This window comes from Misgurnus anguillicaudatus, chromosome 12 (assembly GCF_027580225.2).
Source record: "Misgurnus anguillicaudatus chromosome 12, ASM2758022v2, whole genome shotgun sequence".
Classification (NCBI taxonomy): domain Eukaryota; kingdom Metazoa; phylum Chordata; class Actinopteri; order Cypriniformes; family Cobitidae; genus Misgurnus; species Misgurnus anguillicaudatus.
The window spans coordinates 16,608,082-16,632,045 of NC_073348.2; the positions used below are offsets into that span (position 1 = coordinate 16,608,082).

The following is a 23,964-nucleotide window of genomic DNA, read 5'->3' on the forward strand; positions in this document are numbered from 1 at the left end:
GCAAAAAAAAAAATATATATATATAATAATAATAATAATAATAATAATAATTGTTTAAAATAGTTAATTGGCATCTTATTTCAAACGACCCGACCGACCGTGACACGAATATCATAAAAAATATTTTTGGGTGAGTGCGTTCCACCGTGCACATACGTTCACGTAAAAGGAGTCGATAAGAACGTAGCAAATAATGTTTACCTTTGTAATTGCCACTTATAAAGGTTTTTGAAAACAAAAAGGTATTAAATTTATTTGTTTTCAACATTTTTAAACTTGTTTTCAAATGTTTGAATAGGCCATAAATACAATGTTTATTTTGAACAAAGGAGGTTTTGTCAAAAAGATTGCGAATAAACACACTTAAATTATGATCTTAGTGGGTGGCCACAGACTCTGCTGTGTGCTCATGTAAGCATACGTTTGGGCTTAGTAGATCACAAACTCCTCTGTTACCTAAGCTCAGTCATGCTACCCAACCGAAGCAGACTCCAGAGACCTCGAAAGCCAATAAGTTACCCTACTAAAGAGTTTAAAGTGGAGTTGCTAGGAAACAGGTTAAGACTTATTAATCTCTTCCCTCTCAGGATTCCAATGAGACGCCCATTTGTGATTTGCACAGTCCAACTCCCAGCAACACTGGCACAGTAGAGTCTCGAAAGGATAACAAGGGGTAACATGATCATTCTTAATGCTTGGGACAGATATTTTTTAAGTTTAAATGTCAATACTGTATCATACATGTAATGGTGATCAATAATAACATAATTAAATAGACGGAAAATTATTCTGCTATGTAGACTTAGGCCCTGTCCACACGTACACGGGTATTTTCAATACGGGTCCACCATGTGTGGCTTTGATATCTATAATCACCAAAAACATAAAATGTTACTTTTATGAGATTTTATGCAACAGTAAGTAATCTAATCTGATTGGACGAAAGTCATTCAAAGAGTGGGATGCTTTATTTTTGGTATCACTTCAGCACAGTAGCAGTTGAAATGACTTCCTCACATACACCACTGATATACGCACATAATCAATTCTTGTTCATATTTCAATTTTGCTATTGTCCAATAAAAATCCTTTTTGTTATGTTGGCAAATTAAGTTCCTGCATCTGAGGCAACCACTTCAACGTTTTGTTGTGAATTTTTTTAAAGGTGCATTAAATGTGCAGTGTGTAAATTTTAGCGGCATCTAGTGGTGAGGTTGCGAATTGCAACCAATGGCTTAGTCCAGTGCTCACCCCTTGCTTTTGAAACACATAGAAAAGCTATGTGGACAAACATGTCATCGTTGGAGACAACTTAGTAAAAAAAATGTCCGTTAAGGGCTTCTGAAGAAAAATGGCGGCACAAAATGGCGACTTCCATGTAAGGGGACCCTCTTTGTATGTAGTTAAAAAGGTCTCATTCTAAGGTAATAAACACATAACGGTTCATAATGAAAGGTCTTTATACACCCCTGATAATATAGTTTTGTATATTATTTTGCATTTCTGTAAAGAGATCCTTCTAAAAATTACACACTGCACCTTTAAATGGCAGATTAAATCTGCATGAAAGATAAAGTCTTGAGGGAGATGCAAGTTATGCATGAATACTCACACTCCTCAGTTCGGCTCTGCTGAGGAAACATGTAGTTGGTGAGAACGGTCTTGTGCAATTCTGGATCCTCCTCTTTCTGCAGGGGAATCAGCGGCTTGGACTGCAAATACACAACATACAGGGATATGTAATTTGTGAATAATTTGAACATTTTAAATTGTGAAGGGCCATCAAGCATTGAGAGCTTTTTGTGGGCTGACCATAAACATTGCTGGAACCAATAACAAGTGATGTTTGCTTGTGTCATTGCAAATCACCAGCACTTACTGACAACCAACTAGATTCATCTATTTTCATCTACGTAGATTCATCTACATGCCCTTATCTGTGCTGCATATTGGCGTATCAGAACATCTGAAACTGAAGATCTCATAATCTTTGACACAAAAAGACGGAGCTCTTAGATTCTCTTTACGCAGCAATGGCTTCAAACTTCACAAACACATCCAATCTTTAATCACAACCAGCTTTTTAAAATGACACATCACGATCAATAAGGAACTAAGCGTCGCTTTCATCTAAGCTCACCATCAACTATTGCTGAGCTGCGTGCCTGAAATCCTCTCCTTTCTCTGGCACAGTTGAATCACAGAGGATCTCTGCAGTCTCCTGCCATATGGCATGCCGATGAGACTGAAATGCGCGCTGAAATTGTTTTATTATTTCGTAGCGGTGTGGTTCTTATGTTTAGCTAGCTTACTTTGGCTGCTGGTTTGTTTGAGAGCAAATATCACAACATTATGTGGATATCAACACAATCTGTCTCCGTCTAGACATTTTGTTTTGGCATTTTACTGGTCCATCACGAAGTAATAACATACATTAAGGTCAACATAAAATGTCATTGCCATCCATTTTACCTCTGTAACATGAGTTTGCAGGAGATTGTGGAGGATTGACAAATTTCACAGATTCATCTTTAGGGCTGGGCATTGTTAGGAATTTCACAATTTGATTCGATTTAGATTCTTGAGGCTTAGATTCGATTCAATTCAATATTGCTTTATTTTCTTCGATATCAATTCAGTAATAAGTAAATATAGAAGTAATTAAGTAACCGAATATATTTTTTATGGTGTTTCCCACAGGATTTTGAAAGACGACGTCACACGGCGATTAGCATATATGTGACGTCATTGCGTCGTGTTTTACTCTTTGATCTGTCACATTATATTTCATTTTAACACAACTTAATGCTATTTTTACATATTATCTGGTCTGTTGTCTATAAAGTAGTGACTAAACACAACCCAGTAATGACCCACGACCCAGTAACTACATGTTTAAACCAATCAGCTCTTTAGATTTAACTGCTGGTAAAAACGGGACATCTGACAAAATCACCATACATTTACATTGAGGCTGTACTGATGTCGCTCTTCTCATCAGTGTTGTTGCTTGCACACAGACTCACAACAAGAGAATGGGTATGTGTGGGAAACACTACTGCTAACCTTTCGTTAAGTCATGATGAACTCGATCATCCGTCTTCTCTGTCAGTACATCCGTTACTGTTGACGTTTACGCGAAAAAGAAAGTACACAGATGCTTTTAATGTACTTTCCAGATGAAAATGTTCTTAATGCACTTAAAGTGCTCTATTTTCACACACTATTCTGTTCTAAATATACAAAAAATTCTACTTTAGTCTAGGGGTGACCCCGAATAGTCGAAGATTCGATGCATCGATAGAAGAAGCCTGATTCGACTACCAATCTTACAGTCGAATCGTCGCAGATGTGTTATGAAATGAGGATCCTTTAATTTTGGCCGTATATGGGTGCACTGTGCACAAATCTTATTTCACATATAACAGCTTTCTCCCAATATATTAATATACAGCACATTATGATAATTCTGCAAATAATATGTGAAGTAACAGCTTTCAATAAATATTTTTAAAATGCGTTAATAAATCCAGCAACCCCTGTGACCGGGCTACACGTCCATAAGAGGTTCCTATGTTAATAAACCATTGCCTCTTTGTTTCTATATTTAAAAGAAAAAGCTGGCAATTCTGGCTATACTTTCATTCTTTTAATAATTTCTTCATTTTATTTTATTTTATTTATAAATCACTCTGGGTTATCTGATGTATCTATTTGGCTTGTGTTTTGTTTTCGTGCACTTGAGGCATTTTGCACATTTGTTCTGCACTTTGTTACTTCTGACCTTATTTAATATAAAAAAAAATGTATTTATTATAAACGTAAATTCTGATCTAATTTAAGTGTTTACATTTTGGATTGCTTTTCGTTGTATAGATTTTGCACTATTGCGTGCTGGCCATGCTTGCGCATGCAATTTAGCCGAACGTGCTAGGTGCTCTTCGTCTCATATTTAGAAGTTCATCAAACTAAACATTAAAAAAACGGATGTTTTCGACGGGTATAAGTTTTTAAAATATATTTAAAACATATGGTTATCTTGTCAAAAGTTAAACTACAAAATAGGTAAGCCGTTTCTTTAAATTTCCGTGATGAAACGGAAAATATCTGCACCGAACCTATTTATGCCTGACACGACTGTCTTTCTTCTGATTTAATATTATGGTTGGTGTTCACTTTCAAATGATAGAAAAGAGATTTCTGAAATAAATAATATCATCAGTTGTTTCTGTATCTAAAGTGAATGGAGATGATCATAGTGAAAGCAAGCAGGTATTTCTGTGTTAAATAATAACGCGTAGTGTCTATAAAATCATTAATTTCAGTGTTTTTATGAATTGTATATAAAGCTTAGTTTTTATAATTTGCAGTAACAATCACAAATTATTTGTCATTTCTCATTTGTCATTTTTTTTGGTCATGACTGTTTTGACGCGCTTAATCTCCAAATTAAATAAAAACACTGAATTAGCCGAGGTTTCCAAGGCAGGATCACCTTTGTTATATTTTTAGGTTTAGATATTAAAATGTTTTTTGTGTGATGTTCTGTAGATCGTGGCTTTAAAATGTTATGAGGAATAATTAAACAAATGTTGCCTTACATTTTACCTTAAAATATATAAATGCATCGTCAGTTTTGTCTTCGTTCATCACTTGAAAGACAGTTTTTGGTCACTTTATCCGAAAGTTGTTTATATGCTGCTTGTGAAAGAAAATAAAAGTTATCAATTTGTACCTGGTCTGACCCCCTCCCAACCCATGCACACACACACATAGATGATTCGACTATCGGTCGACTATGAAAAGATTCAACAATTCTGATTCGAATATGTAAATCCTTAGTCGAGGACAGCCCTACTTTAGGCCTTCTTAAGTTTATCTTAAGAACATCTAAGTGTACCCAACCGTGCCATTTTGAGACAGAATATGAACTCTGCCCTTTTAACATACGATCTCTGTATTTACATTTTTTTATTTAACTTAAAAAGATTATACAAAGATGGGTTTGCATGGTCTGTAAATATCCTCTCATTATAGACGTAACTCCTCATGTAAGGTAATTTCTTGTTTCTGACGTGAAATTAAGAGCAAAACCTGCCCCTCTACTCACTTTTCCACTGACTTCCTAATGCTGCAGCGGTCCTTGGGTTGACAGCCATTGCTTATGGGATTAATGCACATTAGGAAAATAAAGAACGTTTATTTTCTACAGATAAACATTTTCACGCCCGTGGCACATTATAAAACTAGCCCCCCAAACAATAATAAAAAACAAACAGAAATCAAACAATAGATGTCCATAAATTAAGTTATGTGTTCTCTATACAGCAGGTGTCTTAAAGCTTACATTACCAACAAAGGCTTTTGCACAAATTATTAAATACATTTCAGTAAGCCTGGTCAATACTTTTTCCCTGTGTCATTTTTTTCATGATTATACATAACTTAATTGATTGACATCTATAGTTTGATTTCTTTGAATGTATGGATTGTACGAGTTGTTAGCAACATCAGGTAAACATTTCATATTAATAGCACTTTAAAAATGTGTTAACTGAGAAAAATGTGTTAAATTTTCTTTTTTGCTGCTGTAATGTAATACGATTGATACATTTAATGCACCCGATCAAGCCAGTGCTTTATCGTCACAAAAGTTACGCATTTCATATGCTTTCAGGCCTTGCCAATTTAAATATTTAAGTACAGGAAGATGCGAAACAGACTTCAATGCAGTACTCACACGCTATTTGAGAAGTTACGTGTGGGCTGAAATGCATGCCCAGAAAAGCAGCATCTGAAGGCTTCAGAGAGCTTAGCTGAAGTGTGCGCTATCGTCATTTTTGCGACAGGAAGATTGAGCACATTTCAAGCACATTTACAGGTGTATGAGTGGTTTGATGCGACAAGACTACTGCATTTCACACATGCTTTAGACGGTTTGCCTGAAACTCGGGACTATAGGTTATAATGTAATTATTGGTTGGTTGTGTTCTTGCAATAATTCGTTTAGCTTCAGAGCTTTTTTAACTCTTACTATTTAATGAATCATTTTACGGACAGTAATGTCACCTACATCTTGAATGGACTGCGTAAATAAACGCAACATTTTCATTCTCCATTAAACTATTTCTCCAAGAATGGCAACAATACATACAAGTGTAGCCTGAAACAAAACCTGCATAGCTAATTGGGCATTGATTATCCAGGATGTGCAATTTAGGTGACATCAGTCGAATTATATGTTTTTTAAAGAATGTATTTTTTCTTATAAAATAAGGACTGCATTATTTGTGAATGATGAAATTTATGTTGTATTTAAAAAAAAAAGTAATGTGTTATAGACCTCAGAGGTGGGAAGACTTGGCATGTGGGATGGCAGGTGATTTTTATATCCATTAGTCACAGGGTTGATGACCACTTACGATGGTAACTCAGACATTTAGTTACAGACCACCCACATACACTCGGAGCTGATGGGAACATCAAATCACTCCACGAATAGCACCGATCCTTTTAAAGGACAAACATCTGAAGTGTATTTTTAGGAAGTGGTTGTGTGAGATTATTGTGATAAAGTGAAATATGTAAACGTATTAAGTGGAACACATGATTAGTTGATTAAGACTTTCTCAAGCTTAGTTTTTTGGATTGCCAGCTAGACCTTCACTTTGTGTGCACTTTTCGCCCTTTCCATAATTTTTTCCCATTGGCTTGAAGTCAGATCTGAGTCGTATGCAATGAGACTTCTAAACATGTTTGATATCCTCCGATTCATCTGACTAAATAAAAACCTTTTATTTTTACCACATAACAATCTAATTTCAACTCAAGTAAACATGTCATGATCCTTTGATTATATATTTGGTAAGCAGTCATGTAATATGTGGGATAAACAAAATCAGCTGGTCGTTATCCCAAACAATAAATATCCTTTATTTAGAAACTGATAAACACTTGGCTTTATGTCTGAGTCGTGATACTTTGCAACAATGTCGACTGACAGAACGTTAATTCTGATTTATCCTACCTGATTTTCAGACAGCCACATTGCAGTCATCTGGTTGAGCTTGGTGAAACTGTATGGAAGATTTCTCAACCTGTAAATAAAGTCAAGGTCACGGGTAAAGTTAACTTTTATCCATCCTTCTTTGCATACATGAGCTCAGTATAAATACTCTAAAACAGCTTCATAGTATGTGTTTCAAACTATTGTCATTTTAAAACAAAAATGTGGCCCAAAGGGAATTGGTCAAAGAATGAGGAATGGTCTAATCACTAGTGACCTGCATTCCTTTAGTTTTTAAGGCAGCTCAAACATGCATTTTAGTCTGGGACTAGTATAAGCCCTGTTTGAGAAACCGCCCCAAGAGTTAATATACTAAGAGTAAGTACAGAACTATAATGCAATGCATAAGCAGACATCTTAGTATGTTTACTAGAAACACTGTAGTGTTGCCTTGTTACCAAAGTTAGTTACTATAATTTTATACTGCAGGTTACACTTAAAAGCAGGGGTTGTTGTGTGTGATGTGATGTTTGTGTGTGTGTGGCACAGGGGGGACATACTTGTTGTCGCTGAGATTGATGACCTTGAGCTTCAGCATGTCGCCCATCTCCTCCGGCAGAAACTCCAGCTTGTTGGAGTGCAGGAAGAGCACAGTGACGTTCTTCAAGCAGCCCATCTGTCATACAGACAAACACACACACATGAAGGGTCCACAGAGAGGATGAGCAGCCAGATATCTACTGCGATAGATCCTTTGATCACGTTGCAGGATCATTGAGTTGGGGATATGTTTAAAAGCTTACTGACACAGGGTTCCCACACCTTAGTTAACTTCAAATTCAATGACCTTTCAAGGAATTTCCAGGTGCAAATCCCCCTCAAATTAAAGGACTAATTGTGGGGACACATTTCAAGTAAGAGCAAGGTTACATTGTGTTACCTTTTAAGATACATTGTTACAGTTCCTTTTCGCGCTGTGTCACTGTGGTGACACTTTGGGGACGCTTCCAGGGGTAAGTGCGTCTGAATGTGTATATCAAATTCAACCAATGGTGAGGCTTAACAACAAAGACAGGGTGACGCGGGAGCCGGGAAGTATATCGCTATCTGAAATATTTCCAAAGACGGCGTAACAGGGACGCAGGAAGTATGGCAAGAGAGACGCAGCGTCTCGTTTCTTTCTCAGGGAACAACAGTTACATATGTAACCAGAGACGTTTTCATTTGTCAAACACAACTATGCAAAAAAGCATTTTGGTATGAATCAACATTCGCATACAGAAGATAAAAGCATTTAAAGTGAACAGTTTAACAAGTGTACTTAAAAAGTCTAGAATTTTTATGATATCATCCTACACTACACAGGGAATAATATGGGTTATTTTCCAGAAAACTTCTTGCATAAAATAGATTCAAGCACTTTCAATGACCTGTATCTATGTATGTATATTTTCCAAAACTTCCCAGGGCCTTGAATTTTTTCCCAGATTCAAAAACTTTCAAGGATTTCAAGGAAATCGTGGGAACCCTGTACATACTGTGCTAGGGCTGAATGTTTTGAAGAAAGTTTGACTGACCTCTGAAGGCATATGTGTGAGCATGTTGTGATCGGCAGCAAACGTTCGCAGGTTGACACACTGGCCAATGGAGGAGGGCAGCGCTTCGATCTCATTGAAACTGCAGTCCAGCTCTTCCAGAGCGGCAAGACTAGAGAAAGAAAAAGCAACAATTAATTCACTAATAATAAAATTAAGTCTCACAAAACTGTCATATTTGATCCAGCTCAACAGGACTATAAATGAATGTGTGTGATATATATTTTATAGCAGAATAAAAAAGCTTGAGTTTTTATTATCAATTTATACGAATGTCGTAATTTTTTCAATGCAATGTAAACTTTATATTAAACATAACTAGAGTGTTCGTCTTGTAAAAGGATGTGAAATGATGTGCTAGACAACAGAGTCAAAAATCATTTAAATTTAAAAATCATTCCGCAGATTTTCCCAAAAAAATTCCACAGAAAAAGAAAGAGAGTCAGCAGATTCTTTCTGGCCCTGATCATGACTAATATGCAGGTGTGTTGAATAAATGAAATTTTCGACTTCATTTCTATTATTTTAAAGTCATGTAGGTTGAGCATACTTGGTATAGACTTCTATATGATGCGTTTCAAAATATCAGATTTCTTTTTCAGAAGACATCCAATTTTAATTTTAGTCTGCTTACATTTAAGCGAGACGTAATTGACTGCGTTTACGTTATTAGCCCCCTGACAGAGGATTAAAAAATTTTAATTTACGCAATGCATACTGCATTAGCATTTCACAAAACACAAGGTTGTTCCCCTGAGATTTAAGTTTGAATGCAGACCGAGCGATTTTTGTTGATTGCCTGCAAGTTTGCTTTAACTTGCAGATTTTCGAGTCTCATATGATGTCAGACAAGAGCCAGTTTATGACCTGATACCAGAGTTTTATCAATAACATTTTCCGCGGATATTTCTAGGTTTTCCACTATCCTACAAAGGTTGTATTAGATATGTATCAGTTTTAGGAGCACATCCAAAATCGTCCCAAAATGGATGAAAAATAAGGTTGTCTTCTGTTTTTTGCCTTTTAAACAAGCAGCAAAATTTTGGGGGTTAAACACATCCAGAATTATGGCCAAATCCATCAATCATTGTTAAAATGTAAACACACTACACATTTGGTTTTATGATTATGGTAACAAATCGTGTCTTAAATGGTGTGTATTGGGCTAGTAATTACTTTGAATGTTTCTCAGATTATCTCAAACTAGAATTTATAACATCTCATAGTCAGAGATGCTCATATGTAAGGTGCTGATGTGTAGTGTGGGTGAACAGCTACAGGATGTGGTTTATGTAATAGACCACCAACCTGACATCAAAGGTTGGACTGCAGGAAACAGACATGAATAACTCAGTAGCCTCCTACCGGTTTTAGTATCACCTTTAAATATCTACATAAGATTACAAAGAAAAGCTTCACCTGAAACCCACACATATTTGAAATATATACAACAATTTGATGCATGAATTGTTTTTCGAAGAATCAACAGGTCTTCTGTAAATGAAAGCTGGATTATTTAAAGGTCCTATGATCCAATGAAATCAGATTAGTAAAACGTATAAAGTCAGGAACCAAAACATTATGCCACACAAACGCCCACACTTATACGTCAATGAGACCTAAAGTGTTCAGAAACTTGGCCTGCTATGTCACGGTACAGTAAAGTAAAGCAGGTTGCCCTTTGCTCTGCTAATGAAAACGCAACTAGTGTCAAATGTGTTAACGCCATGTCCTGTTACTGTACTGTATGCGTGCAGCACTTGCTACTCTGCATATACTGATCTGTATAAATCACTATTAATCACACGTTCGCTCTCCAAAGCACTGTTTTTTATTTCACATGCAAAGAGGGCAGATGAGGAAGAAATTGAGAGTATAAATATTTTATCCAATACTGAAAACTAATACAATAGTAATTAATAATCAATTGTTTTACCGCATGTGTGTTACAGTACTACATCAATTGCTAGTCGAGTCCCCTATGCTTAAAACAATCTAGAGCTTTCTAAATCAATCAGTCACTTATAAGTTTCAATAATGTTTTGAATGCAGGCTCAAGAGGCAGATTGCTATGTAGTCAGTCGACAGCATGGCAGGTCACTGAGAGCGAAATGAAAGATTAACAGTGTTTAATCAGTGTGCTTTACAATCCTGGCTGGGATTAAAAGACAATCCTTGAAATCGCATATTCATAATCCCCCCGGCATATTTTCTTAAACCAAGACCAGGAAATTTAATCTAACATAAGGGATAACCGGCATGTTTGGAAACAAGCTCAAAATAAGAGGTGGCGAGAATGAGGTATAACTGTTGGTGTCTTTTTTGATGGATAACGCAGTGGATAACAGCATTTTAAAATAAAAACGATCCTCGTTTATACTGGCATTTTAAAAAAAATCTTCATCCACACTATACTCGACCATAAACGCATGAAACATGACCAAATTCAATCATGTAACTAGGCAAGTGTAAAATAACTTATTACTCTAATAATAGCTTACCTTGGCGCATTTATGCAGCCTAGGGGTGTGCGATATTGACAAAAGTTAATACCTGGGTCCTTTGCCAGCAACTACAACAGCAAACTTCAATCAAACATAATAAGAGGTGAAGTATAGCTTTAGCCTACAGAAATGCCTATTGCTTTAATGTAGGGAGTTCTCAGACAAAAAAGCTTGGCCGGCTAAAGTATTAAAAATGAATATGACATTAATTTTTAAAAGTGTGTGAGGTCCGTGCATGTCCTCTGCTAGCAACACAGAAATAGCAAAAAGCGCAATCGGCTAAACGAGCATAAAATATTAATGACGTTGATTTTATTGTTTTTATTAATTTATATTCACAAAACGTATCAACAAAACATCGATTAAAATTAAGAGACAAATTATATGAAACGAAAGTCATTTTAAAGTAGCAAACAAAACTTAAATTAAACTTGAAAATAATGCCTGACCCATTAAAATTCTCACTTTATATTGGCGTTTACAACGCCCTATATGGTCTATCTTTCGTAATAAGCTAACTAAATTTAAACAAAACATAAACAACATTACAACAATATTCAAACCCAACAATACGCATTACTTACTTGGCTAACATTATCTATAAGGATACATGTTAAAACAATCTGATATAGCGTATATAATAGCTGGTTGGTGGATGTTTACTATTTTTTGCAAAACCTCCGTTGCAAACCTCCATTTACCTGAATAAAAATAATTTTTACTTTGAAAATGAAGCGCTGTCACATTAACATCAGCTGTTCATTTACATAAGACTCCGTCTACGTTCATTTACACTGCAGCGCAACATCTAAGTTCTCAAACTAAAACAGGGTCTGCAGCGTTTGCGAACGAATCCGTTTATGAGGGTCAAAAACGGCGGTGTAGTGTAAATGAAAGGCGTAAACATAGCAAAAGTAACGTGTTGTAAAGGACAAACACATTAATGTAAACCTAATGTAGCCTTAGACAGTGCTTCTCATATTTCTGGTCATTTAAAGGAATAGTTCACTCAAAAATGAAAATTCTGTAATTATTTACTCACGCTCATATATTTACAAACCTGTATAAATTTTGTTGTTTTGATGAACACAAAGGAAGATATTTTGAGAAATGTTTGTAGCCAAACCGTTCGTGGACCCCATTTCCTTCCATAGTATTATTTTTTCCTACTATGGAAGTAAATGGGGTCCACAAACGGTTTGGTCAAAAAGAACAACAACTTGCAATTGGCCACCTAAATACCTTTTCTCATGATTGGATGCACCTGTCTATGAAGTTCAAGGCTTAATGAGCTCACCAAACCAATTGGCTGTTTCTCAATATGCGCTCTTCAGCGATCTTGCGTCCTTGTGTTCTAGCTCTACGTCGTCGAAGTTTAATTCCAATTCTCAAGAACGCAAGTACATAGGACGCATGAAAATACCCGAATGTGTTCTTGATATCGAGGATGCATCGAGTGCAGCCGTGTCGCTTTAATCCCCAGAAGTCATTGCGGCAAAACAATGGCGGAGGTCCTCAATTCTCACAGGTGCGTGCGTTTCTGTGTTCTCATGACCTTCTGAGTTTGTTCTTCCAAGGTCACCTGGCAAGACCAATCTCCACGAGAATGCAAGTCCGTTCTTTGCATTCTTGGAATTGAGAAACAGCCAATTGTGTTCCAATTAATAAGTAGTTACAGATATTCATATCAACAAAATGACAAGGGTGCCCAAATTTATGCACCTCATGTCTAATTTAGTTTTGATGCATATTGCACATTTTCTTTTAATCCAATAAAACTAATTTCACTACTGAAATATTACTGTGTCCTTTGATAAATCAAAATTAAATTGCTGATCCAAACACTCAAAAATATTTATAAATGAAAATCAAGGAAATTGTCAGAGGTGCCCAAAACTTTTGCATACGACTCTAGTTTAATAAAATGCTGATATAAATGCTGATATTTGGTTCCTTTTCTTGTAAATTGAGTCTTTTGGGGAATCTTCTGCCTAGAATTAGTCAAGAAGGTTGATTCTTGTAACTTCCTTTTCTGAAAGTTAGTTAATTTGTGCATAATGACATGTGCAACAAATAAGATGTCAGACTCATAGATCTGCATTATTTGCAAATTCAGATGATCTTTTTAAGTGGCTGTCATCGGTATTAAACATGTTTCCCCTCCATATGACAAATCCCAATTTAACCCCTAGGTACTTTGTACGCGTAGCTTACCGATGCGCAAACAGGAAAATGTAGTATGTAGCTTAGGAGATACGCTGCATTTTGTCACAAAATTTGCTATACTAACTATACTCTGGGCTTAATTGTAGGAAGTCGTGTCACAATTTTATTTATACTTTCATGATAGCTGCATTACAAAAACTGGATGGAAAAATATTAGTATGTAGATTTGGATGGGTCCACACATGTGTTCAGGAAAATTGGGTCGTGGTTTAATTTTAGTTTGTGAGGTGACTTTTAATGATGGTGCTCACTCACCCTCCTATTGCATCAGGGAGGTACATGAGCTGGTTATCGTCCACCTTCAGAGAAGACAGTTTCTTTAGTGAACCTGTAGGTATAGAGAGAAAGAGAGTTTGGATTACTTGGCAATTTATATTGTTGCACACAGTAAGTGGCTATTCTTCTTTGAGACAGTATTTTAGTCTAGACAATAACACCATGCCAATCTCCAGTCAAATTAAGTGAAAATTTATTACAGGAAATTGATTCACAGACCGAACGCTCACATATTAATTGAAAAATCTATTCAAAAACGTATGAGCCTTCTGCTGATGACGAGCATCTCTGCAGCTAGAAAACACATTTTCTGAGCTCTTAAATGGATTTCATTAAATGGAAAATGGGAAGGTATTATTTCAGTGAGCCTCATGTTGAAAGGCCGTGAGGTTTGGCCACTTTAACATGCCTGCTTATTAGTGGCTGTCCGACTGAGTCATTCACTTGGTAATGAGACCGTATTACTGCTTTACCCATAATCCTCCTCTTCGCTTACACATCTTACCTTCATTCATTTGTTACAAAGCAGATTAAAATTGAGACTATCAGAGCACAAGCTTCACATCCTGTGGGACAAAATGGAGGATGTGGCTATTACGATTGACTTTTTGTTTTTACTTATCAATTAAAGCAGCATTCTGGGCAAGAAAGGATTAAACTAAGATTAATACTTAGTGTTGAGGTGTGTTCTAATATCTCCTTTAAACTATACTTGTGACCCTTTTTTTGTCATTAGTAATATATGTTGGTAAGGACTTTGTTTAGACAAATTTAAAGTGGATTTTCTCAAAACTTAGATTTTTGGCAGCCTCAGATTTCAGATTTTCAAACAGTTGAATCTCAGATAAATATTGTCCAATCCTACCAACCATACGATGACATATAAATCTAAATTTCAATACATTTACCTTTACAACTGGTTTTGTGGTCACATATATAATAGTAATAGTTGGGTCAGTGACACAAACGGTTTGGCAAGATGAGAAATTAAAAAATCTTTAACAAAAACTTATTTTAAAAGCACGCATCAGGTTTACTTCAATGCACATAATGTATTTATGTTAATTTTATGTAATAAAAATGGTGTATCCGCCACTTGCACCAAAGTATGAGAAATATTAAATATTTTATCCACCTTGATGGCATGTAAGCGTAATCATAAGAAATCAATTTAAAATATCATTTTATTAGTAATTTCTAACTGAAATTTTTATGTTCTTTTGTAATATTTGTCGTGACAAATGCTGAAAACCGCTCAAATAATCTTTGAGAAATGATGTAAAAATGTATGTAAAAAAAATCATATTACACTAAACTATATGATTATATTTTATTCCACATTTTTTATTATATAATATTTAATATAAATTTAAATTTACATATATATAAAAATATATATAAATAAATATATAACATATATATAATGTATTTTTTTATTTAAAAAATACTATTTGCACGAATTGACACAGACTGGTTACACCACATTGACATTTTTTCAATGCAATATGCAATAATAAAATAAAAATGAAATAAAACCAGAAATTTTAGACTTGGTCCTCAAAAAAGATAATGTATGCAAGTAATCTGCAAATTTATTTTGAAGTTTTAACCCTTTTACATTTAATTGAACCATACGGACACAATGGTGAATTCACGTCACTTCATTGACCCAGTTATCTACTCTCTGTTGATATATGCCTACTTCCCTATTATTAAGCATGCAAAATCAGTATATCCATATCCTGTGTATTCGAAAAACATGATGTGAAAATACCCAAATGGTCTACTGCTTCTGTTAAAAATTTTAGCAGCTTGCATGCACTGTAAGTTGCTTTTGAAAAAAAACTGAGAAATGCATAAAATGTAAAAAAAATAACCCCAGAAGTCTTTAAGACAGATGTGGAAATCATTGTGGATGAAGTGGAAATGATACTAGAAATATTATCTGCCATACATAGGTGAGCAAACACACGTTATGACAATGGAAACATGTAGTATGCATACTATATACACACACATACTGTATTAATTGCCAAAAAGTAGCTACACCATCAGCACACACTTGGATTATGGACACAAGTTGTTTTGTTTACCTATAGACCCTGGCAGCTGCGCCAAAGCATTGTTGGACAACAGAAGATCCTGCATGTTTTCACAGCCCGATATCTTCTCATCAACCATCTCCAAGTTGTTTTTAGACACGTCCAGGTAGCAGAGCTGCTTCAGCGCCCCGATCATCTGAGCACACAAAAATCACAACTTACCATACACAAATATACATATACAGTATATCAAAAACCTTATCTTAAGTTTATTTTAAGCATTCATTTAAGTGCACAGATCCGATTGACAAATATCATGGCAATTTTTTTCGGCAGCATCTGGTAACTGTATGTGTGAACATTCTTCAACACATTTGTGTCTTAGATGACAAAAAGAAAGATGAGAGAGCGTCACAAATTTCATTTGCAGATGAATTACTCCATTTGCATCATCCTGTTGTGAGATTTTACCTTTACAGTAGATTTTATAAGAATGTGACACTTTCTAGGAATTAGGAAAGAATGATGGAGAGCAGTCCTGGAGCAGAAACTGATAAGCAGGACTTGAAGAAAAGGAGATATTTGGTCAAAATAAATGTCTGAAAGCCGAAGGCGTGAACTGGTCAGATCCATCTTTCAGACTTAAGTGCAAACTGTAGCCATGAGCTCTTATTCCTCAACATCCGCTATTCTTTACTAGCTCCTTTTCAAGAAAACAAATCTAAGAGCACTCAGAAATCTAACTAGGCCAGTAATAAGATCACCAACAACGTGTTACCGCCGACCTTGTCTATCCAGATAAAGTACCAGGCAAATGACTCCAATTTCTAGCACAGGATCAATACAAAACCAGTAGTAAGTAATAGTACGGTAGCAAAACAAAGTTGTCCTTTCCGAAAGCAAGATCAGTAAAAAGCTTTGTCCGCATGTGTATTAAGAAATATGATTTCTTCTTGACTTTCAAGTGGTCAACAAGGCGGCATTAATCTTAAGGCACATGACACAAGGATCTTGAACTTTGGGTGATGACCAATTAGAAGCCATCTTCCAAAACCACAATCTAACCCTGCGTACGACTCTGTGACAAACCCTTCTGTTGATTAATCACCGCCAGTGCTAGCTGTTCTCATGGGTACGGCTAAAGAAGCTTAATCAAAACCGCAAATAACCAGAGAGAAATTTAATTCTGCAAAAAGAGAAACATATGGACATCTGGCCTTGCGCAAGGAGGACATGCTGTGCATGTGGTAAGCTGGTCTCTCAGTTTGCAGGGAACGAGGTCATTGTGCCATCCTGATATTCAGGCCATTCGGAGTTTTAGCAGATTTTGCATTCTTGTTCAAGAGGGTGTCCTGAATCCAATGGGTGCCTTAATCCGAATCCAGCCAGTAGGCCAACAATTACTGTCGGTTTGTGCTCAGCAGTTTGTTAATGGCTTAATTATGACCTATTTAAATGAATCTGGCAGTCTAGAGAAGGGTTCAGCTTTCCTGGAGGAATGCTCAGGAGACAGATTTCCACCGGAGGTCATGTTTAATAAGCAATGCTTGTCTGGTTTAAATCTTAACAAACCAGCCTTAGCCATTTTCACACATAGATTGCTGAAAATACATAGATAATGTGTCCGGGATTTGTCCCGGGATCGTTTGGTTTCGTTTCATTTAGACTGACAGTAATTTTCTGGAATCTGTGCTCGTGTACACATCCCTTAAAAATCCCGTCACTAAAAGGGACATCAGGATATGACGTGTAATGTATTTGTAATCATGCACTTTCCACAGCGTCTTAAGTTTGCTTATTATCTTGGGTTTCACTCTCGAAAGTAGCGCATTGTGTACCATTCTATGCGCTTGTAGCATTCTAGAAAGTTGAAATGTTTTTAACTCGATACGGTGCGGACGCGCCTGGAAAAAACAAGCCGGTCGCTTCCATTATGAGCACGCATACCGCGCGCCTACATTTGAAATAACAAACTTGAGAGTAATGTGAATCGCCCCCTTAAGCCGGCAAACGATCATAGCTTCAGCACGGATTGTGAGGAGCTCTTTGATCTTTGCTCCCATTTGCAGACATTGGCATGAATGTTTATATGCACTAAAAGCCCTGTGTCAAAGAGCTAAAAGATAACTACATTGTTGTAATGACACTACGTAGTCCTGACTATGACACGCCCTTTGTTCACGCAGGATGCATTCCGGAACTGTTACGGCAATGTTACCAGGCCCCCTTCCTGGGAGTGGTCAAGAAGCACTCTGGCAATTTAATGGCAATTTTCTGGGATCAATGCACTGTGTGAAAAGGATACCACCAGGTGATTTGAGAATCACATGACATTTTTTGGAGCTGTGGTATGCAGACATAAAGGTGCCAAAGGATGCATTAATATAATACATCTACATAGAGGGTATGTGGTTTTATTAAGTGTGTTAATTTGTGTTTTTTCAGTCTTGACCTGCAAAATGTAACTGTAATGTCAACAGTAGAACTTCATCCTAAACACTTGCTTATAGCATTAATTAGCATTTAGCGCTAAGGGGGCGTGCACACCAAAGCTTTTACGCCCGCGGCCGGCACATGTTTTCAATTGTTTTCAATAACCAGCAGCTAGCGTTTTTTTCGCGCTGAAAGTCGGCGCTCGGCTCTGAGCACCGAGAGTCGAAAGAGATTCAACTGTGTATTTTAAAGCTCTGCTCGTCAATGTCAGTTCTCATACGCCCATCCAATCACAGTGGAGGAGGGGCAGGACAAGTATTACAACAACCAACCGGCTCACAGCTCAAATATCACAGCTAAAAAGCACTCTACTGAAGAAAGCTGTCGCTCAGCTGAAAAAAAACAGCTGGTGTTCGGCCTCCTCCAGGCCTTTTTTTTAGCAGCACAAAAAAGCTTTGGTGTATCCCACTCCTCATTTAGGAGTCACAACTTTGTTTTTAGCATTGTGACAACATTGTACTTAATTTAATGTGTATTTTAATGGTGGGCATACATCATGACTGTAATGTCACAGTTGGTGTTATGTTGAGATTGACCTGTTTTTCAGTGGACTTTTGCATGCACAAGGTTTACATAAGGAGGAGGAAATAATTGTGTTTGAGGCTCACAATATTTCATTACCATGTCCAGATTTTATAATTGAGGATTTCTTAAAAAGTGTAAAAATCTTGTCTCGTCTTGTAAACCCAATCTTGTGTCTTGTCTTGTGGAGTAAGTGTCTTGTCACACCGCTAATAGTTACGTATATTATATTGCATTTCTGTCAATAGATGGTTTACGAATGATGCAAAACAGAAGACTCACCCCTGGTAAAAACGTCAATTTGTTTCCATCCATCCACAGCTCTCTGATTCCACTGAGCTGCTCCAAAACCTCAGGCTAGAGAGGGAAAGAGGGAGAAAGCAAAATTCAAGCTCCCATCTCAAGACAGGAAATCCGTCATCGCTCTAATGAATACCATTAGAGGAGGCAGATGCATATTAGCGTCTGTATTCACTGTCCATCAATCTGACACCTGGCTTCACTTAAAGCTGTGATGCAAGCGATGCTCAAAAAAAGACTGTGCCGCTGCATGCGACACCTGAAAGAGGCAGGTGCGACTCACCACTTCAGTGAACTCATTGCTCCCCAGATCCAAGCGCTCCAGCTGCGTGAGCTTATGCATGCTCCTGCAAACACAAACACATGCATGTTACAAACAGTATTAACCCTGGATTAAGCACATTTAAGCTTTGGACACAAACGCATGTCTGCATGATCATCGTCGGTTTAACAGAACTTTATGAACTGCAGGCTTGACAGGCATTGGCTAATGGCCGGCAGTGTAACTTTTCTTTTTAAAGTGCGCACGCAATGACTCCCTGTTGGAAAATGAAAGGCCGACAAAGATATTTATTGACTGGGCCAGTAACTGCTAATCTACTTTTCATTGGCTGTTTTAAAACACCATTAGAATTCAAAACCCAATTTGACATAAAGCCAGTGCCAATAAAACACTTTATTAAACTAATGCCCAACTATATTCTCTGAGGACTTATTGTTCAACTGAAGTTCAAGCTATGGAGTTTAAAGCCGTGGAGCTCTCACGAATCGGATCGTAATACTAAGAATAGTCTAAAACAAACTGTGTCTCTATAGAAATGTGAAACTAGGTGCTCACATTTAAATTTAATTCTCTCTGTAGCCGATAACTGTATCGCTTAAAACTCATCTTTGAGCATCATAATAGCACATGTGAAAGTTTTTCCTATGACAGTAATTTCTACATGCTTAAAAACTGTCTGAATGCCCAAATGTAAATGTAATGTGGTTTCCTCAATTAGTATACTCAGATACATAAATATGTAAATTAGTCCCACTATACTCAACTCGGACCATAGATATAAATATGCAAATTAGTCCCCGCCTCCATCCTTCCGCACATGTAAAAAGATGCTACTTTCGGTAGTTTCAGAGACATAACTGCCAAGTCCAGTTTCACAATTCATATTTGAACTGCACGTTTGCCTTACTAACTGTTTTTCAATTTAAATCTAAACTTAAGAGATTCTACTTTAACAAAGCATTCACATAAAATGTCCAGTAAATGTACTTATCCCACAATAGTTAGTTTGTACAGAACAAAGCATTCACATAACTCATCATGGTAATATACTTATGCCGCAATAGTTAGCCTGTCTGGAACGAGCGGATTTTAAAACACAATACTGTATGACACTTGCATTACATGCGAACGGCCCCTACACTTAGGATTCTGTTTGTCTCTCCCTGTCGACAAACAGACCCAGTTCCTGCTGCTGTGAAGGTTATCACATCACTGATCTACTGGCTGTCCTTCAACGTGATGCAAAGCCAATGCGCGACCAAACGCTGAACCAGTTTAATCCGCTTACCCGTTTCATGTCCCTATCGTGTTTATATATATAAATATATATGTATCTCTCCTCAAGGGTTTTTCTCCTCCTAGGAATTTTCCTACAGGGTTTTATTCATCCCCTGGAGTCAGCCAACATTGGCTTAACTTAGCACTTTACTGTATACATTACATTATTACTACGCTCGCTTGTACAGTTTATTCTTAGCCGCTGTATTCTACTTCTTATATTATCTATAGATTATTCTGTGTTTTCCCCTACATCTATTCATGTAAAGCTGCTCTGAAACAACTAACAATTGTGAAAAGCGCTATATAAATAAAATTGAATTGAATTGTTTTTAGCACTGATGTAAGCATGTTAGACTATCACAATCTGCATGTGAGTTCAAATGCGATTGCTTATGTGTGCGTGTCGTAGCAAACCAAAGCGATTTCAAACCGTGGAAATTAGTCTTTGGATAAAATACTTGGCAATGGTGTTGAATGATGAATTTACTAGTGCGATTAATCACATAAAAAATAAGTGATTTTTTTGCATACTATATGAGTGTGTGCTGTGTGTAATTATTATGAATATTCATGTATGTATTTAAGAAACATTTACATGTGTATATATATTTATTTATATTTATATATATATTGTATTATTCAAAAACAAATTATATATAAATAAAAAATTCTGCAATGAATATATGTATGTGTGTGTGTGTGGTTACATTTACATAATAATTACACAAAGTACACACATATATTATGCAAATTTTAACAGGTATAAATAATATTGCATTTTAAAAAAGGGATTGGTTGGGTGTTTTTTAAAAATTTATTTATTAGGTTATTTTTAGCCTTTTACTCCCATTGTTAAAAGCGAGGAAATTAAAAAGGACAGAACATAATGAATGAGTGAATGAAACAGGATTCTGAAAGTGATGCAAACCTGATTCAAACCTGTTTGGCCGTCGCAAGCATCACACGGCTCAACATGTCACAGCATGTGCTTTTCCAAAACACTGTGATGAGATTAGCGTCACATTGTGCTTCATGAAAAACTGACTTACCTAGTCATTACCTTGATAATGAAGTTAGCGAAATTGATGATTTCACAACAATCTAGTCCTACCAGTTTGTCTTTAAAGATTTAATATATTATACTATCATTCATATTCTGTCATAAAATCATTTTGGATTTGGTGAAAAGCTTTAGATCTAAGGCTCCGTGAATCTATGTCATGTAGTTCTAAAGTCACACAAATTCTTTTGTAATTTCTAATAACTTATGAACACGAACCCTAACATTACATTTATGCATTTAGCAGCGCTTTTATCCAAAGCATTACCGTGCATAAGGTATTTTTTTTTTCAGAATGTGTTTCGAACCCACAACCTCTTGCTCTACCACTAAGCAATACAGAAGGACTTGCGCATAGATGAATGTCAGTCTTTAGTCACACCACGGCAAGCAGAAGAAACTACTTAAAGTCACAATGAATTATGGTCCATGGAATTTTGTAACAAATGTTAAATCCAGACTCAACTGGGAATTTTGTATCAAGCAGCTAGATGCGTGAAGAAATTATTTTTATTAGAGCCATATTAGGGGTTCATTTTGGAGGGAGGGCCGGGTGAGTTGAAGCCTGCCAATTCTGTGATTTTCAGAGTACTCATTAGTATGACAGACATGCACATTGTGAAAACACGCCATACAATGAACCTCCGAGCAGGACAGCTGAAACAGCCAAGGGCTGGATCTCAAGCAAGAGCAATACAGTTAAACAATAAAGTTGAATAATGGTAAATAAGTAAGCGATGCATGCGAGGTACGGTTATCATGTCATCTCTTTACACTTCCTGATGCAGAACCAAAGTCCAAGCATGTGTTACTAAATGCTAGATGGTTGGCGGTGATTACTTACTAACCCAAGTCAAAAAGAACCCATCCCATAAGTATGATATTGTGGCATGAGTAATAATACTGAACAGCCGCAGAATGTGAAGTATTCCATAATGTATTCAATTCCAACTCAACCGGATATTCATTCAGTTATTTCCTTTTGTGTTTTGAACAAAAGTAGGTCTGGAATGTCATGATGAAGGTGTGTAAATATTTTGTATAGGAATAAATAAATATTGAGACATTTCACTTGCGTGGTTTGAACCCAGCTTAGGCATTTTCAAATCCCAGTTCTGTTTTCTCACCGTCACGTATAAAATGTTTGGGCTAGGATTATACATAGTGCTGAATTGTGTTGGTAAACCAGGTTCATGTGGGATCTTTCTATTAAACAAACTTGACATGTGACGCAAGACTAAAAAGTGGGCGGCACAGAGATATCCCAATCTGCCCATCCCATTTCTTTCCCATTCTTTGGTTTTATATGCAAATGCAAGCAAACAAGTCCACGTATGACGCAATAGTGGCTCCGGAGTCGCTTATACAACCTGTCGCTACATGTCACTCGGGTGCTTCTTACATAAGGCTAAATGATACAATGCCACCATGCAAAGAGAGAAAGAGGCTTTTCTGAATTATAATGTGTTTTATTAAAAGCCCTGCAGCAGTGCACATCAACGTTTTAATATTTCACGAATTTAAAAAACTAAAATCCCAATGCAAGACCTACTTTGGCAACATCTTTAGTTGATTCTCCCGCAGCTCCAGGATCTGCAGTTTGGTCAGTCTGAAAAACAGAGAGAAAAACTACATAGTGAAATCATTTACAGCATCTAGGAGGTTAATGAATAAATTCATTCTGTGCGTCCTCATGTGACCGGCTGATGGTATGAAACAGATGAGAGTAACCAAGCAACGTGTAAGCGCGTGCTGATCTCTCAATAAACATCAAATGCATGCTGCACAGCATATGCACATACTAATGCATGATCCTTCATAGAAATGAAGCATGAATTTTCATTTTGCAGCCTTTTTAAGCTTGTTGGTACTGAATGTTTAGGAGAGAAACTGTGTTTGTTGTACAAACTTTATCTGAGACACTGTCTGAGCTGAAACAAAAGCTGGGATTATCTTGTTCTCTAAGGGTTCAACCTGTGTTAATGACACCGTGTGTGTGTGTGTGTGTCTGACCTGCCGAAGCTGGCTGGCAGGAACTCGAGGAAGGCATCGTTCAGATAGAGCTGGGTCAGACTGAGAAGCTGTGTGAAACCTTCTGGGAGCCTGTGGGGACATGACAGTGCTTCCATGACATCACTGGAGACAAGCAGGCACACAAAGTTCATCTCTAACATCTCGTGTACTTACTTGGATATTGGGTTCACACTTGCTTCTACTATTGCCAGGACTTTGCAGTTCTTGATATTTTCAGGAAACTCTTGGATGCCTGAATGTCAAACAAAAAAATATTTCATTAACTAAAGGTTTTAATAGTTTGCTTCAACTCTTAAATCTCCTGAAAAACAAAAAAGTATCTCTGTAGTCAAGAATTGTGTC

General features: G+C 36.7%; 1 protein-coding gene across 4 annotated transcripts in view; it reads right to left on the reverse strand.

The window, feature by feature from the left end:
• The window catches only part of erbin (erbb2 interacting protein), a 108,350-nt gene that overhangs the window by 23,731 nt on the left and 60,655 nt on the right, over positions 1–23,964 (reverse strand). For all 4 annotated transcript variants that reach the window (XM_055209059.2, XM_055209062.2, XM_055209060.2 and 1 more), the window contains exons 4-14: positions 23,776–23,854; positions 23,602–23,691; positions 23,141–23,197; positions 19,248–19,311; positions 18,947–19,021; positions 15,701–15,845; positions 13,587–13,659; positions 8,584–8,713; positions 7,567–7,682; positions 7,028–7,097; positions 1,613–1,712 (exon numbers count right to left, since the gene is read on the reverse strand). In XM_055209059.2, the coding sequence (XP_055065034.2) occupies positions 1,613–1,712; positions 7,028–7,097; positions 7,567–7,682; positions 8,584–8,713; positions 13,587–13,659; positions 15,701–15,845; positions 18,947–19,021; positions 19,248–19,311; positions 23,141–23,197; positions 23,602–23,691; positions 23,776–23,854 (999 nt within the window). The remainder of the gene's footprint in view (positions 1–1,612; positions 1,713–7,027; positions 7,098–7,566; positions 7,683–8,583; positions 8,714–13,586; positions 13,660–15,700; positions 15,846–18,946; positions 19,022–19,247; positions 19,312–23,140; positions 23,198–23,601; positions 23,692–23,775; positions 23,855–23,964) is intronic.